An 18,561-nucleotide genomic window follows, 5' to 3' on the forward strand; every position below is an offset into this window, starting at 1 on the left:
TATGGGGCCCACACCCGATCGGTTTTGGCCGATGAAAACGGTCCTTCAGACCGTTGTCCTCTAGTTAACCTATCGTGTGTACAGGGCTTAACTCTTATGCCGCGTACGCACGATCAGATTTACCGTCGGAATAACCTTGGATGCTTTTTCCAAAGGAATTCCGCTCAAGCTTGGCTGGCATACACACGGTCACACAACAGTTCTCTAAACCTTCGACCGTCAAGAACGCGGTGACGTACAACACTATGACGAGCCAAGAAGATTTAGTTCAATGCTTTTGAGCATGCGTTGAATTGTTTTCGAGCCTGCGTCGTAAATTTTGCACGTCGGAATTGCTACAGACGATCGGAATTTCCGATTGGAATCTTTTCCGTCTGAAAATTTGAGAACCAGCTCTCCAATTTTTGTTGGCGGAAATTCCGACAGGAAGAGTGGAGCCTACACACGGTCGGAATTTCTGACCAAAAGCTCACATCGGACTTTTCTTGTCGGAAATTTCGACCGTGTGGGGCATTAAAAAGCAACACAGACAAAAAAAATGTGTTTTTAAGTCGCGATATAATACTTTGCTGTTTAATTTACATCACAATGTACCAACATCCCATTGGAAATCTTGAAAGCCGTAGAGAGAAAATTAGAAGGGCAACCCACCCCAAAAAACTGGTTCTGACCACCATCAGCCCAAGGCATTGGATGGCCTTTGGAAGGAACCTGAAGGGATTGCTGGGCCCAACAGGGAGTTGGGACTTGGTGTGCACTAGTTAATAATTAATAAAAATGCAATAAAACTATCCCCTATTTTGTAAGCGCTATCAATTTTACGCAAACCAACCGATAAACGCTTATTGTGATTTTTTTTACCAAAAATAGGTAGAAGAATACGTATCGGCCTAAACTGAGGGAAAAAAAAAATGTAATATATTTTTGGGGTGGTGATCAAATACCACCAAAAGAAAGCTCTATTTGTGGGGAAAAAAAGGACGCCAATTTTGTTTGGGAGCCACGTCGCACGACCGCGCAATTGCCAGTTAAAGCGGCGCAGTGCCGAATCGCAAAAACTGGCCGGGTCCTTTAGCTGCCTAAAGGTCCGGGTCTTCAGTGGTTAAATAGGGCGTCTAGCACCAAGGGAACGCGTGGATGCGCTCCCACGGACGTGCGCGCTCCTATGCGTATTGGCGCATGTGCGCCCGGAGCGCGCTTGCAAGTTCTCTTACAGGTTGTCAGTAGGAGAGGAAGTGAGAGGAAATCTCTTTAACGGAGCCCCAGATATCAGTAAAAAAAACTGACAAAACTGTAAGAGCAGTTTTTGTTTGATTGGTGATCAAACAAAAATGTTGGCTTTGGTGATACCTTCACTGCTGCCTGTACACTAGAAACATTGCGACAATTACATTTAGCTTATGATTGCATAAAATGACTGAGAGATTAAAGCGACCTACCACCAGCAGCATCTATGACAATGTGGTAGGTTGCCTTGATCTTTTTCAGTCATGTTTCAAAGGTTACCTTGTTTGCGCTTTGATCTCCTTTATGTTTGAAAGCTCAAAATGATGGAAATTACAACGGACTGTGGGGGTGATTCACAGAGAGTTAGGCCGGCGTATCTACTGATACGCCGGTCTAACTCGGAATCTACACCGACGCAAATTTAAGCGTATTCTGGAAACCAGATACACTTAAATTAGGCTCAGATACGAGCGGCGTATCCTAAAGTGTAATTCCTAGGCTGACCGCTAGGTGGCGCTTCCATTGCGGTCAGCCTAGAATATGTAAATGAGTAGATACGCTGATTCACGAACGTACGCTTGGCCGACGCAGTAAAGATACGCTGTTTACGTAACGCACTTTCAGGCCTAAAGTTATTCCATCAAATAGCTGGAATAGTAATGTTAAGTATGGCCGTCGTTCCCGCGTCGAAATTTGAAAATTTTACGTTGTTTGCGTAAGTCGTCCGTGACTATTCACGCAAACTTTACGTCATTTACGTCCACGTCGAAACCAATAGGACCGTGCGGCGTACTTTGCCGCAATGCACACTGGGATATGTACACGGATGGCGCATGCGCCGTTCGTAAAATACGTCAATCACGTCAGGTCACCCCCTATTAACATAAAACACGCCCCCTCAGCCGAATTTGAATTAGGCGCCATTACGCCCGCCCGATTTACGCTACGCCGCCGTAACTTAGCAGGCCAGTACTTTGTGAATCATGTACTTGCCTCGCTAACTTACGGCGGCGTAGTGTAAACACGATACACTACGCCGCCGCAACGCTACGCCTGCCTACCTGAATCTAGCTACGTATTGGCAGGATAAGGGAAAGGGGAGTTGGATGCCATTGAACATTTTTTTTTCAAAGGACGCAAATTATTTGTTGCTTGCAGATGACGATTAGGCAATATGTAAAATGTTCAAAAAATGGACACCCAAACTGTTTTCCAACCAATTATGTTCCAAAATGTAATAATTCCCTTTAGATTGTGATTGAGTGCTAGATTATTACATGATATGAAATGTAGAATAAAAGGAAGTTGTTTTAACGCCATGTTTGCAAGAGGAGCAGCGTCCGATAGTAACTGGGGCCTTGGGGTTTTTCACCCCGTCTGTCGACAGTTCCACCATATTGAACCAATTGGGTGGTCACTTTTATCTTGTGAATAAGTCTCTCCGGAGTGAAAAAAAAAAGAAGTTTGGGCAATTACCCAAAAACCTTTCTGTTATTTCACCCGAGGCTTACTATGTTCACATAGTATAGGAAAAACACATATGGGAGAGATGTAAGCGCTGCGCACCCCGAAACAATATACCGTATATACTCGCGCATAAGCCGACCCGAATATAAGCCGAGGCACCTAATTTTACCATAAAAAACGTGGAAAACGTATTGACTCGAGTATAAGCCTAGGGTGTCCCATCTGCATGCCTCACTTTGCCTCACTGGGCCAGATCCACGAAGAAGTTACGTCGGCGTATCTATTGATACGCCGCGTAACTGCTAGTTTGCTCCGGCGTATCTTTGTTCTGTATCCACAAAACAAGATACGCCTGAAGCTGGGCTAGATCCGACTGGCATACGTCTTAGTACGCCGTCGGATCTAAGGTGCATATTTACGCTGGCCGCTAGGTGGCGCTTCCGTTGATTTCTGCATCGAGACTGCAAATTAGCTAGATACGTCGATCCACAAACGTACGTCCGCCCGGCAAATTTTTTTACGTAAGGCTTTTTTCGGCGTAACGTTACCCCTGCTCTATGAGGCGTATGCAATGTTAAGTATGGACGTCGGGCCAGCATCAAATTTTCCGTCATTTGCGTAAAACGTTCGCGAGTAGGGCTTTGCGTAAATTACGTTCACGTCGAAAGCATTGACTTTGCGACGTGATTTTGAGCATGCGCACTGAGATACCCCCACGGACGGCGCAACGCGCCGTTAAAAAAAAACGTCATTTACGCGGGGTCAAGTAGAATTAACATAAAACACGCCCACATCGTTGTCATTTGAATTCCGCGCCCTTACGCCGACACATTTGCGCTACGCCGCCGTAACTTTAGACGCAAGTGCTTTGAGAATACAGCACTTGCCTCTCAAAGTAGCGGCGGCGTAGCGTAAAAACTATACGCTACGCCTGCTTAAAAATATGCCGATTTACGTGGATCTGGCCCACTATGTCCATCTGCATGCCTCACTGTGCCTTACTGTGCCCATGCCTCACTGTGTCCATGCGCATGCCTTACTGTGCCCATGCCTCACTGTGTCCATGCGCATGCCTTACTGTGCCCATGCCTCACTGTGCCAATGCCTCACTGTCACTGTGCCCATGCCTCACTGTATCCATGCCTCACTTTGCCCAATCTCCCTACCAGATCTCCGGTGCTGTGTGACTAGTTTGATGTTTAACACGGGAGTCTATGAAAGGGGTGCCCGGTTTTGAAAAATCGGTGCTCCCCGGGCCGTAGGTCCCCCGGACAATAAGCTTTAGTACACTTGTAGAGGAAGAGTGGGGCTACATGTGTACCAAGTTTGGGGTCTAGGGGGACTTACGGCTGGCCGGGATCAGGAGCACAAAGTTGAAGCCGGCTTATACTCAAGTATATACGGTAATATGGAACAGTTTCCCCAATGGGGCTTTGGCCAGCATTATAGTAAGATCAAAAAAAAAATGTAGAATGGATAGCAAAAGGGTACATTTATTCAGAGATGGACAGATGTCATAATGTGGTTAAAATACAACATATAAAAACCGGCCAAATAGTGCATTCCACATTATAGCATATAAACAAGATTACACAAAATTGTACACATTGAGATGCTAAAAGGTGTAAAAATCCCCGACGCGTTTCGACCTATGAACGGTCGTCTTCAGGGGGATAGTTGGCTGTATAAGACACATTAAATATCTTCAGAATTTCAAAACATATCATCATAAATCCCATTATGGATCTAAAAATACTGGGCCAGATTTACAGAGGAAATACGCCGGAGTATCTACTGATACTCCGGCGTATTTTCAAATTTGCCGCGTCGTATCTTTATTTGTAATTCACAAAAAAGATACGACGGCTTTTGGCAAAGATCCGACAGGCGTACGGCTTCGTACGCCTTCGGATCCTAGGTGTAATTTTCCGGCGGCCGCTGGGTGGAGTTCGCGTCGTTTTCCAGCGTCGGGTATGCAAATTAGCTGATTACGGCGATCCACGAAGATACGCGCGTTCGTCGAAATCTCTTACGTCGTCGCTAGTCGGTTTTTCCCGTCGCAAACTTAGGCCTGCTTTTTCATGGCTTACATTTAGAACAGCCATGTTAAAGTATGGCCGTCGTTCCCGTGTCGAATTTCAATTTTTTTTTTTTTTTGCGTAAGACGTCCGGGAATACGAAACGACGTAACGCACGTCGCCGTTCAAAAAATACGTCGGGGCGCCGTAATTTCGCGCAAAGCACGTTGGGAAATTTCCTAACGGAGCATGCGCAGAACGTTCGGCGCGGGAACGCGCCTAATTTAAATGGTACACGCCCCATTTGAATTAGGCGGGCTTGCGCCGGACAGCTTTAAGTTTACACGCAAGTGCTTGGTGAATCAGGCACTTGCGCTGAAGACTTGCGGCGGTGTAACGTAAAGGCGATACGTTACACCGCCGCAAAGGTATGTGAATCTGGCCCCACTATTTTCACATATTCCCTGCTTGGAAATCTCCTTTCTCGTTTGGGCATAATCAATATCACCAATATTTATCATTTAGACCGGATGAACGATCAAGTCTGGCAGATCGGGATTGGAGTATCCTCCTTCTGATCTGCACAGTTGTAGAAAAGAGAGATATCTTTTGAAATTCGGTTATATCCACCCAATTGAGTGAGCGGATCTCAGCAATTAAAGATTTGATCTCATTTTGGAATCCCAAGTTGTGAGTTGAGCGCAACGTAACGGAGGCAGTTGGCCAAACCCTGAATCATGTACATCTTTTATTAGGTCGGGTTTTGTCACCTATACTGAACCCCGATTGGACAAACCATGGTTATTTTTTTTAATTCACTTTGTAAATATTAAATAGAAAATGGCAGTTAACCATGAGCTTGTTTGCTGATTTCCTGTTAGGGGATCAATCAAAAAAAAACTTTTCCATCTCCACAAGACACCATGGCCCAGATTCAGGTAGATCCGCGCAATATTTGCGTGGGCAAAGGGCAAAGATTTTTCTCTGCGCCCACGCAAATATTTCGATTTGCCCGCGATTCACGGAGCAGTAGCTCCGTAAATTGCGCGGGCGCTATGCTAATTAGCCCTGCGTAAGGGCGCCTAATGTAAATGATCCCGCCGGGGGCGGGAATCATTTAAATTAGGCGCGCTCCCGCGCCGAGCGAACAGCGCATGCTCCGTCGGGAAACTTTCCCGACGTGCATTGCGGCAAATGACGTCGCAAGGACGTCATTTGCTTCTAAGTGAATGACGTCCAGCGCCATTCACGAATCACTTACGTAAACGACGTGAAATTTAAATTTCATGAGCGGGAAGGGCGGCTATACTTTAGCATTGGCTGCTCCTACTATGAGAAGGAGCAGCCTTACGCTAAAGTCGCCGTACGGAAACTCCGTACCTTGCGTGCGCAGGGCCCGCGCAACTTTTGTGAATCGGTGGTAGTATGCAAATTGCATACTATACGCCGATCACAAAGGCCGCGCCCCCTAGCGGCCAACGCAAGAATGCAGCCTGGGATGTGAAGGCATAAGGAGGCTTATGTCTGTCAGATCCTAGGCTGCATTCGGTGTAACGAGGTTCCTGAATCAGGAGCACTCGTTACACCGGAGCAAGTAAGCACTTGCGCCGCGCAACTATGGTTGCGCGGGCGCAAGTGCTTCTTGAATCTGGGCCCATGTCTTTTTCCCTTATGTGTTTGCCAAATTGTATAAAAAAAAATTTCTTTGTTTAACCCTTTCACTCCTGAGAGCCTTCCTTCAGTCTCTGTGAGAAACTCCCCGTCCGTCGACGACGTACAACAGTGCCCTGTAACCTTGAGCATTGAAGTGCTTTTGTGTCCATAAAAATTCCCGGGAGCTTGGAGAAGGGGGAAACTCTTGAAACTCACGCACACTTTGTATTCAGCTACAGTTCACATCCCCCCGAACTTCTCCATTTTGTTTATTGGGAAAGCTTTTTAATTAAAAAGTTTTAAGCTCCACTAAGGGTTTTGAAAAGGAGCATTGTTTCGTTTTGAAATTCCAAGAAGTGCAAGTCATTATTTGGCTCCTTTTTGACGCGCTTGTGTTTCGAACAGGCTAATTATTTAGGGGTGAAGGGGTAAACGGAGCATGGGGCACCAGTTTTTTTTTGTTTTTTGTTTTTCTTTTTTGTTTTCGAGGCACTGGAAAGATGCAAGAATCACTTTGTTCATGATATGGTTTAATATAGAAGAGACTGAGCATTAACTGTTGTTTTCAAGTCATCTGTTTACAAGAGTATTCAAGCCCAGGAGGAACAAATAACGCCAAGACTCAAAAGACGGGGGTTCATGTTCCCATCTTCTTTTGGATGTAACGGCATTGTGTTATGTACAAAAACGGACCTTGATGTTAAATGGTTATCAACAGATGATAAAAAATAGACCTTGATGTTAAATGGTTATCAACAGATGAGAAAACCTTTTTCTTTCTTTCATGATTTGGAGTAATGTTGAGAAGCCCTCACAACCATCGCCAATTTGTTTGGACCATAAATACTGGGTTGTTGTTGTTATTACAAACTGATTGGCTGCATCTGTTGGCCATTGGTTCATTCAACAAATTTGTTGTCTTTGCTGTAAATTAAAACATTGATGGGAATAAGGTGACATATTGGTCTCTTCCATATTAATATCTTAAGGGGTTGTAAAGGTCCAATTTTTCCCCCCGCTAAATAGCTTCCTTTACCTTAGTGCAGGGGTCTCCAAACTTTTTAAACCAAGGGCCAGTTTACTGTCCTTCACACTGTAGGGGGGCCAGATGTTGGTGTCCGTGGGAGGAATAGTACCCCATCATTGGTGTCAGAGGGAGAAATAGTGCCCAATCATTGGTGTCAGTGGGAGGAATAGTGTCCCATCATTGGTGTCAGTGGGAGGAATAGTGTCCCATCATTGGTGTCAGTGGGAGGAATAGTGTCCCATCATTGGTGTCAGTGGGAGGAATAGTGTCCCATCATTGGTGTCAGAGGGAGAAATCGTGCCCAATCATTGGTGTCAGAGGGAGGAATAGTGCCCCATCATTGGTGTCAGAGGGAGGAATAGTGCCCAATCATTGGTGTCAGAGGGAGGAATAGTGTCCCATCATTGGTGTCAGAGGGAGGAATAGTGACCCATCATTGGTGTCAGAGGGAGAAATCGTGCCCAATCATTGGGGTCAGAGGGAGGAATAGTGCCCCATCATTGGTGTCAGAGGGATAAATAGTGCCCAATCATTGGTGTCAGAGGGAGGAATAGTGCCCAATCAATGGTAGTAAGAGGAATAGTGCCTCATCATTGGTATCAGCAGGAGGAATAGTGCCCGATCATTGGTGTCAATGGGAAGAATATTACGCCATCATTGGTGTCACTAGGAAGAATGGTGCCCCAAAGTTGGTGTTAGTGGGGTTAATAGTGTCTTGTATCAGTGGGATAAATAGTGCCCCAAGGGCCAGATAAAGGCAAGCAAAGGGCCGCATGTGGCCCCCAGGCCGTAGTTTGGACACCACTGCCTTAGTGCAGTCCTCCTTCACTTACCTCATCCTTCCATTTTGCCTTTAAATGTCCTTATTTCTTCAGAGAAATCCTCACTTCCTGTTCTTCTGTCTGTAACTCCACACAGTAATGCGAGGCTTTCTCCCTGGTGTGGAGAAAGCCTCTTGAGGGGGGGAGTAGGAGTGTCAGGACGCCCACTAACACACAGCTCCTTTCTCCATCTGCAAAGTAGAGAGTGTCCTGACTTGCCTGCTAGCCCCCTCAAGAACCAATACCCCGCATTAGAACAATGCCTCACTCAGATAGACATCTGGACGACGGAGAGTCACCTCAAACTCAATGGAGCAAAAACAGAAATCATTCAACTCCACGCAAGCAGGAGGAAACTGGCCAGGACTACCTGGACCCCTCCACCCATCAACTGTGATCTGTTGCACCCCTACTCACTCGCTCAAGAGGCTTTTTCCACACCAGGGAGAAAGCCTCGCATTACGGTGTGGAGTTACAGACAGAAGAACAGGAAGTGAGGATTTCTCAGAAGAAATAAGGACATTTAAAAGCAAAATGGAAGGATGAGGTAAGTGAAGGAGGACGGCACTAAGGGAAAGGAAGCTATTTAGGGGGGGAAATTGTTTTTACCTTTACAACCCCTTTAAGGACCTGGGAAGGGTGAGCAAAAAAAACCTTTGCTATAATTTTCTGGAGATCTTAAAAGATCCCGGACTTAAAGTAGAACTAAACATATTACATGCCCACATTTATCAAGACATCACCGTGTTTTGTAGCATTGATGTTCTGACATAACCTTCCGTCTTTAAAAAATAAATAAATAAGGAGCTTAGAAAGTGGGAGAATATCATCTGTGAACTCCAAAGTAACTTTTATTTACAAAGTCATTTTTAAAACACAAAGTAAATTTTATTGTAATTTAATTTTATGTACTTTATAGTAAAGGTTTGGGGGTATTTCTTTAGCACCCGTGTTAAATTTTGAAGTGATTAACTAACTAGGCGCCTAAAGACGACACTTGTTTAAAATTAACTTTTGCTAGCTGGAAGTTACCTTAATAACCATTGATAAAAAACACAATAAACATACCGAAAGAACTAAAAAAACAAATATTGGGCTAGATTCGGGTAGCTGCACGCGATCTTACGGCGGCGCAGCGTATCGTATTTACGCTGCGCCGCCGTAAGTTTGAGAGGCAAGTGCTGTATTCACAAAGCACTTGCCTCCTAACTTACGGCGGCGTAGCGTAAATGTGCCCGGCGTGTTTTATTTAAATTAATGTTGACCCCGCGTATTTTACGTTTTTTTACGAATGGCGCATGTGCCGTTCGTGAAAGAATCCCAATGCGCATGCTCGAAATTCCACCGTAAATTGTCATTGCTTTCGACGTGAACGTAAATTACGTCCAGCCCTATTCGCGAACGACTTACGCAAACAACGTAAAAAATTCAAATTTCGAAGCGGGAACGACGTCCATACTGAACATTGGCTGCGCCTCCTAATAGCAGGAGCAACCTTACGCCGAAAAAGCCTAACGTAAACGACGTAAATAAATTGCGCCGGCCGTACGTACGTTTCTGAATCGGCATATCTAGGTCATTTGCATATTCTACGCCGAAAACAACGGAAGCGCCCCTAGCGGCCAGCGTAAAATTGCACACAATTATACGCCGCCGTATTCAAGTTACGTCGGCGGAGGAAGCCTATTTTTTGAACCTATCTGCCTTTGAGAATCGGCGTAAAGATACGACGGCGCAGATTTGAAATTACGGCGGCGTATCTGGAGATACGCCGCCGTAACTACTACCTGAATCTAGCCCGTTGTCTATTACACTACGCTACCTGCTTTTTTTTCTTTTTTTTTTTATCGAATGTGGCTAAAAGTGTTAACCTAAAACAATTTAGAGCTGTGACCGATGAATGGGTTACTATTTTCGAACCGTGGCAACGACCAGCAAGCAAAAATTATTGTCTTTGGTTTAGTTCTTCTTTAAGACTTATTGCTGGTGGGTTCTTATCTTTCTTTCTGTTTAAATAAAAAAAAGTATATTTTTGATTTTGTTTCAGTATTTTTGATTTTAATTGCAGTCAGATGACAATGCCTCTTTACGGCATGACCCTCAAATGTTCCAAGTGCGGAGTTCTGTCCTCGGCAGAAGTGTCGGCCACAGCCACCAGTAATGCCATGTTAGTTTTTTTTCTAATTTCTGACTTATTTGCTTTCTCCTTTTTTTTTCTTCTTTTATTTGTATGTTTGTTTGAATTTTCTTTTGTTTCACGACTCATTACTCTTTTTTTTTTTTCATTTTTTTTTTCATTTGTTCTAATGTTTGTATGTATTTTTTATTTCTTTTTTTTTGCCCGCTCAGCAGCTACACAATGTCAAATGCTTCTGTCCATTAACATCTATCTTTGGGTTCAGATGATGTTCCAATTAGATCTTCCATTGTATTTCGGCCTCTGCATTTCATACATAAATTTAAAAAATTTGGCTTTTGTGAAATTAAGAAATGTATGGATCAATTACCTTCCAGATGTTTTTGGTTTTTAGAGTAACTGCCACAGAATTTCCTTTGTTATGGCGCCCGTAATGGTCAATGGCAGCTCTTGGGACTTCCTAGGTTGAAAATGTCATAGGGGCTTTCGTGATGTCTTCAAGGCTCATTGGACGTTTTTAGCATCATAGTGGCTAACTTTTTTTTTTTTATACTACAAAAACCTTTCTCCATCTTTTCTGTTTATTCATCTTTATGGTGTACAGTGTTGGCAGTGATTGTGCATATGTTGGCTTCCCATGCGTGTGAATGTCAAAGGATGTGCATAAACCACCACAAAATAAGATCTCCTCTTAGGACGGTCAAAGTTATAGTCAAGTTTTTTTATTTTTTTTCATTCTTAGAATAGTTTCAATTAATTTTATACCATCTAAAAAGTTATAAAGATTAATTTTAAAACCGCTCTAGAGATAAGTCATTATTGTTACTATTAGTTTTAAAGTCTTATGTAGAGTAGTGGAAGTATAGGCCCGGATTCACAAAGCACTTACGCCGACGTATCTCGAGATACGCCGCGTAAGTGTAAATATGCGCCGTCGTATCTGTGCGCCGTGCCCACAATCTGAGATACGCCTAAAATAGGCTTCATCCGACCGACGTAACTTGCCTACGCCGGCGCATATTTACGCCGGGCGCATTTGCCGCTCCCATAGATTTTCTATGCACATATGCAAATGAGGAAGACACGTCGATTCACGAACGTACTTGCGCCCGGCGCATAATATACGCGCTTTGCGTAAGTCGTACGTCCGGCGTAAAGATAAGCCCCATGTTTGAGGCGCAACTCATGCTAAGGTATGGACCAGGGAACACAGCCGTCGTATTTTACGTCGTTTACGTAGTACGTGAATAGGGCTGGGCGTAGGTTACGTTCACGTCGTAGGCAGTGATCCGTCGTATCTTAGGGAGTAATTCCGACGCGATTCTGAGCATGCGCATTGGGATGCGGCCACGGGCCGTTCGTTTTAAGTACTTCTATGGCGCCTGGCCCATCATTTGCATGCCTCATTAGCATGGCTCACGCCCACTTCCACCTATGCCGGAATACGCCGAGGAAACCCAGCGTAGATTTGAGAGCGAGTGGGAGCAAGTGCTTTGTGAATGCTGTGCTTGCCTCTCTGCGCTGCGTATATTCAATACGCTACGCCGGCATAAATATGTGCCAATGTATGTGAATCCGGGCCTTAGTGTCCATTTTAGGCTCTCAGTTTAATTTACATAAAAAACTAATATTTTTTAATAAAAAAATTCCCAAAAATGAAAGTTAAATTCACGATTGTGCATATTCAATTCAGGTCGATCTTATTTATCGACATTTATGTAATTTATAATATAAAAAAGTGGTATTTTTTTTTTATCTAAACGCCTGGTTAAAAATAATATGGAATAATTGCAACTATGGGTCAGATTCACATACATTTGCGGCCGTGTAACGTAACCCGTTTACGATACACCGCCGCAAGTTTCCAGTTTTAGTGCCCGATCCACAAAGCACTTACCTGGAAACTTGCGGCGGTGTATCGTAAATACGTCCGGCGCAAGGCGGGCCAATTCAAATGGGCGTGTGCCATTTAAATTAGGCGCGCTCCCGCGCCGGACCTACTGCGCATGCTCCGTTTCGCAATTCCCGTCGTGCTTTGCGCGCAGTGATGTCATTTTTTTGAACGGCGACGCGCGTAGCGTAATTCCGTATTCCCGGACAGCTGACGCAAACGACGTTCATTTTTAAATTTCGACGCGGGAACGACGGCCATTCTTTATACAGCAATACGATTGCTGTGTAAAGTTAAGGCACCAAAAACGACGACTAACTTTGCGACGGGAAACTAGACTAGCGGCAACGTAGCGAACGCGAAAATCCGTCGTGGATCGCCGTAACTCCTAATTTGCATACCCGACGCTGGTTTACGACGCAAACTCCCCCCAGCGGCGGCCGCGGTACTGCATCCTAAGATCCGACAGTGTAAAACAATTACACCTGTCGGATCTTCTGGATATCTATGCGTAACTGATTGTATGAATCAGCCGCATAGATAGAAACAGAGATACGACGGCGTATCAGGAGAAACGCCGACGTATCTCTTTGGTGAATCTGGCCCTTAATTCCTACTATCTAGTTGTTACTTTAATAACACTTGTCTTCATAAAGTCTTAAGAGGGGGATTAGAACACCCTAAAAGGTTTATATGAGGGTTCTTCAAAAAGTTTCTACACTTTTTATATTTAATAAAGTAAAAAATAAATGTGTGGACACTTTTTGAAGATCCCCTGTATATTTGACTCTCTTCTCTGCCTCTTTATTCAGTTAACAAAAAAAAAAGGTAAATCCTCTTTTTTTTTTTTTTTTTGTTACATTTTTTCACTATTTTTCTAAGAACAGAGAAATTGATATTAACATGAAGGTGAAGTGATTTGCTCGATGCTTAGGAAAATTGAGAATAAATGAAAGGACTGAAGTCCTAGAATAAATTCTATTTTTAAATGTTTAAAAGTTTTTAGATTAAAAAACAAAACAAAAAAAAAAAAACAGAAAATGTATTCTACATTTTTGTGTCTTAGTGAACTTTTTTTTATGTATTTTTTTTTTTTGTAATTTTTATTTAGCACACAAAAAAAATTTGAGCTGCTTACTGCCCTGTGGATGTCTTTGTTGGGGTAGCATTCTGTCAGCGTCTTATATTCTCAGAACTTTGATTATGCTTTTTTTTTTTATGAAGTGGTGTTGTTTTTTACAGCGCTCTTCAGGATAGTACAAACAAACAGAAACCTGTAGCTGAAGTGCATACTAAGTGCAAGCCTAATCGATGCAGAAGGTATGCGTTCTCTGAATGCAAGGGCTTGTGACGTGAATGAACAAATGTGCGTCTATGTGTAAGGGTGGCCCTAATGGTCTCTATAGAGTACATTGTACAGTTATAATAGGATACAAGATATATATATATATATATATATACCCTTCCCCCTCTTCTAGGAGCTGGTGGTCTCTTATTAAAAATGCGTGGGTTTACTTAACAAACTGGCAACCAGTGCCGGGATGAGGTCATCTAGAACCCAAGGCGGACATTCCAAACCGTGCCCCCTCCCCCAAGAGTCAGCAAAATACCCCCCCCAAATTTCCCCTCCGAATACACATCCTTTCCCCCCACTCAAAATCCCCCCTCCCAGCACAAATCCCCGTCCCCCAAAATTTCCTCTCCTAGCACAAATACCCTCCAATCATCTCTACTAGCACAACCCCCCCCCCCAAAACAATATCACCTCTTCTAGCACAAGCCCCCCAATTCCACCCTTCTAGCACATATCCTCTTCCTCCATTCCCAACACAAATCCCCCCTAAATCAGCACTCCTAACACCCCCCAAAATCCTTCCCTCCACTCCTCAAAATCCCTCCTTCAAGCACAAACTTCCCCCCCAATTTTTTTTTCCGCCCCTAGCACAAATACCCTTTAATCATCCCTACTAGCACAAGCCACCCCCCCCTAAAAAAATAAAAATAAAATCCCCTCCTAGCACAGTTTACCTCCACCCCTACCATGTCATCTCTTCTAGCACCCCCCCCCCCCCCAAATTCCATCCTTTTAGCACATACCCCCTTCCTCCACTCCCCCTCCCAACACAAATTCTTCTAAGTCACCACTCCTAACACACACACACCCCCCCCCCCCAAATTTCTCCTCCGAGTACACATCATTTTCCCCCACTCAAAATCCCTCCTCCCAACACAAATCACCCCCTAATTCCCCCTCCTAGCACAAATACCCCCCAATCATCTCTGCTAGCACAACCATACCAAAGAAATTAGGAAAATCCCCTCCTAGCACAAATCCCCCCCCCCCCAAAAAAAAAAAAAATCCCCTCCTAGCACAGTTTCCCTCCACCTCTACCATGTCATCACTTCTAGCACCCCCCCCCCTAATTCCATCCTTCTAGCACATACCCCCTTCCTCCACTCCCCCTCCCAACACCAACACAAATTCTTCTAAATCACCACTCCTAACACTCCCCCCCACATTTCTCCTCCGAGTACACATCCTTTTCCCCCACTCAAAATCACCTCCACATTCCCCCTCCTAGCACAAATACCCCCCAATCATCTCTACTAGCCTAACCACACCAAAGAAATAAGGAAAATCCCCCTCCTAGCACAATTCATCTCCCAACTGTACCATATCACCTGTTCTAGCACAAAGCCCCCAATTCCACCCTTTCTAGCAAAAAATCCTTTTCCTCCGTTCCCCCTCCCAACACAAATCTCCCTAAATCACCACTCCTAACACATCCCCCCAAAATTTCCCCTCATAGAACAATTCTTACCCCAAATTCCCCCTTCCAACACAAATCCCCAGTCTCCTTACAGCGCCCAACCCCCCTCACCACCACGTGGTACCAAAGTGCCCAGGGCAACCAACCCTTGTCTCAGCCCTGCTGACAACAGGCACCAGTCTGTTTACTCAGACATGGAATCTGCAGAACAGTAGAAGTTGGCAGTTTAGCTTCCTATGGATACTTACAGTAGTTGTCCACGTTATCACAATCTTCCCCTTCTCTAATTTCCTTAACAAAATTAGCGTAAAAGCTTCATGCCAGTAGCTGTGACCATTTTTGGTTTCACCTGCATCTATTTCAAACATTTTATAATTTAATATTTGCAATAGCACATTATTATTCTTTTAATTAAATCTAAAAATATTTTTTTTTTTTTGTTCTTAAGTGAATCCTAGTTTCTTTTCATGAATGGTATCAAATTTATCGTAAGGAAACTAAGGCCCAGATTCACGTAGGGAGCGCGTATTTGTGAGCGGGCGTAACGTATCCTATTTACGCTACGCCTCCGCAGGCAAGTGCAGTATTCACAAAGCAAAGTTGCGGCGGCGTATCGTAAATAGGCCGGCGTAAGCCCACCTAATTCAAATGTGGAAGTGGTGGGCGTGTTTTATGGAAATTAATCGTGACCCCACGTAATTGGCGCTTTTTCCGACCGGCGCATGCGCGCGCATGCTCAGTATCACGTCGAATTTTCAAATTAAATTGCGCCCGCTCAATGCCTAGTCGACGTGAATGTAACTTACGTCCAGCCCCATTCACGGACGACTTACGCAAACGACGTAAAAATGTGAAAAATTGGACGCTGTTCCGACGTCCATACCTAACATTGGTACGCCTCATCTACGCCTCATAGAGCAGGGGTAACTTTACGCCCAAAAAAGCCTAACGTAAACGACGTAAAAAAAGCCGCACGTAAGTTTTGAGAATCGGCGTATCTAGCTCATTACCATATTCGACGCGTAAATCGACGGAAGCGCCACCTAGCGGCCAGCGTAAATATGCAACTTAGATACGACGGCGTAAGAGACTTACGCCGGTCGGATCTAAGAGAAATCTATGAGTAACTGATTCTAAGAATCAGGCGCATAGATACGACGACTCAAACTCAGAGTTACGACGACGTATCTGGAGATACGCCGGCGTAACTGGAGATACTCCGGCGTAACTCCTACGTGAATCTGGGCCTCAGAATTTATTTTATGTTTCAATAATGTTTATTGAGGTTTCTTTAAAATGATACAAAACAAGGTAGAAAATTTAAGAATTTATTTTAAACAATTGTTTCTTACTTGTCTTCTTAACTCTTAATAGATATTGTAGAAATGTTGTTTAAATTTGGTTACATTTAATTTAAATTAAATTAAATTGGTCAGTTAAGACATGAAGAAATTAAAAGAATATATATATATATATATATATATATATATATACATACATACATATATATACATACAAAAAGTTGTATGTCAACACATCAACACTATTAGCTCATTGATCAGCGCCATTAAAATACCGCATACCGAGTAGATTGCCATGAAACTGATGGTAATTCTGCCAATTAGGAGACCATTTCTTTACTATTTATTTATTTTACGGGTAACAAATTGTTCCATTGAATTTCCAGATTCCATGAAAATTTAATAGGACAGAAATGTCTTAAAATTTTTGCACAAATTAAATAATTATTATTCATTTTTATTTTTGTGCCCAATTACAACAAAATCCTATCAGAGAAGGCCATTATTTTTCGAGCTGTCATTTTTAGGGTGTTATCGATTTTTGGAACTTATTTGTATTTTGCATTTACTGAAAAAAAAAATGCATGGTCTGCATGCTTTATTAATTCATGGCATGGGGGTGACTGGGTCATAACTGAAGTCTCCATTTGTAAATGTGATAAAAAAAAAAAATACGAAAGGATAGATTAGAATTGTTTACAATATTTATTACTGGTTTAAATACACAGTATTTTTTTATATATTTTGTATCTTGTTGTTCCGATGCAATATGTTTTTTTGAAATGGTTACTTTGCTTTTGAGGCAAAATACAAAAACATAAGAATATAACAATTTCATCGATTTTTTTTTTTTTTTTATTATTATTTTTTACTTGACCGCCATATTTACTGATGGAGAAAATTGTGGCAATGTGGTCTCTGAAATTCTTCTATTATTTTATACAATCAACCCAGTACAGCCCGCTGAAAACAGACACAAAATTTGTCAGAATTTTTTTTTAAACGTTACCGTTTAAATGTTTTTTTTTTTTTACATAATTATAATTTAATGATATGCTGTTTATTTTTTATTTTATTTTTTAAATGTCTTTATGTCTGGCTTCTCTGTGCGATTTTTACATTATTTGTCTCGATGTAACAAGAGTCTCTAAGCAATGGAATCAAAAAGACATATATTACTTTTCGGATTTTTTTTTTTTTTTCTGAAATCAGTTGAATTACAGTTAGTGTCTGATTTTTTTTTGCTTGTGGCAGTTTTTTATGTTTAGTGTGACATTAAGGTTCTATCTTATTTATGTTCGTCTATTTTTTAGCAATGTCAGCATTTTTATTTATTTTTATTTTAGTGTAAACATCTGTTATATATAGATATAGATATATTCATATCTATTATATCTATATATATATAGAGAGAGAGAGAGAGAGATTAGAGTTGAGCGAACCCGAACTGTAAAGTTCGGGTTCGGTACGGACTTTGGGTTTTTCCCGAACCCGAATAATTGGAAAAAGTTCAGGTCCGGGATCGGCGTTCGGGAAAAAAAAGACCCTTTAGGTCTGGTATGGATATTAAGGGGAACCCCGCCGTCAACTTAAAAAAAAAAATGACGTGCGGTTCCCCCTAAATATCCATAACCAGACCCGTTATCCGAGCACGTTGACCTGGCCGGCCGCAGAAAAAAGGGGGGGACAGAGTGTGGCCCCCTCCCTCTCCTGAACCGTACCAGGCCACATGCCCTCAACATGGGAAGGATGTCCCCATGTTGATGGGGACAAGGGCCTCATCCCCACAACCCTTGCCCGGTGATTGTGGGGGTCTGCGGGCGGGAGGCTTATCAGAATCTGAAAGACCCCTTTAACAAAGGGAACCCCCAGATCCTGACCCCCCCCCCTGTGTGAAATGGTAATGGGGTACACTGTACCTCTACCATTTCACGAAGGAAGTGTAAAGTCTTGTAAAAAAAAAACACACAGACACCGTAGAATAAAGTCCTTTATTAATAAAAAAAAAAAAAAAAAAAAACTCCAGCGGTGATAATCCACTCGTTCCCGGCTTCCTGCTTCAACGTTGTCCTGATCCTTACGCTGGTCTTTTTGCGTAAGTCGTCCGTGAATAGGGATGGACGCAAGTCACGTCGAAGTTAAAAAAATTACGTCGCGCAAAGCACGGTGGGAAATTTCGCAACGGAGCATGCGCAGTTCAATCGGCGCGGGGACGCGCTTCATTTAAATGAATCGCGCCCCCTACCCG

General features: G+C 43.1%; 1 protein-coding gene across 2 annotated transcripts in view; it reads left to right on the forward strand.

Moving 5' to 3' along the window:
- ADGRB1 (adhesion G protein-coupled receptor B1) overlaps positions 1–18,561 on the forward strand; it is a 735,432-nt gene that overhangs the window by 656,181 nt on the left and 60,690 nt on the right. Inside the window, exon 25 of one of the 2 annotated variants that reach the window (XM_040352071.1) lies at positions 10,282–10,380. The exons of the other annotated variant lie outside the window; for it this stretch is intronic. Coding sequence (XP_040208005.1) covers positions 10,282–10,380 — 99 coding nt within the window. The remainder of the gene's footprint in view (positions 1–10,281; positions 10,381–18,561) is intronic. 2 annotated transcript variants of the gene reach the window in all.

The sequence above is a fragment of the Rana temporaria genome, chromosome 5 (assembly GCF_905171775.1).
Source record: "Rana temporaria chromosome 5, aRanTem1.1, whole genome shotgun sequence".
NCBI classification, from domain to species: Eukaryota; Metazoa; Chordata; class Amphibia; order Anura; family Ranidae; genus Rana; species Rana temporaria.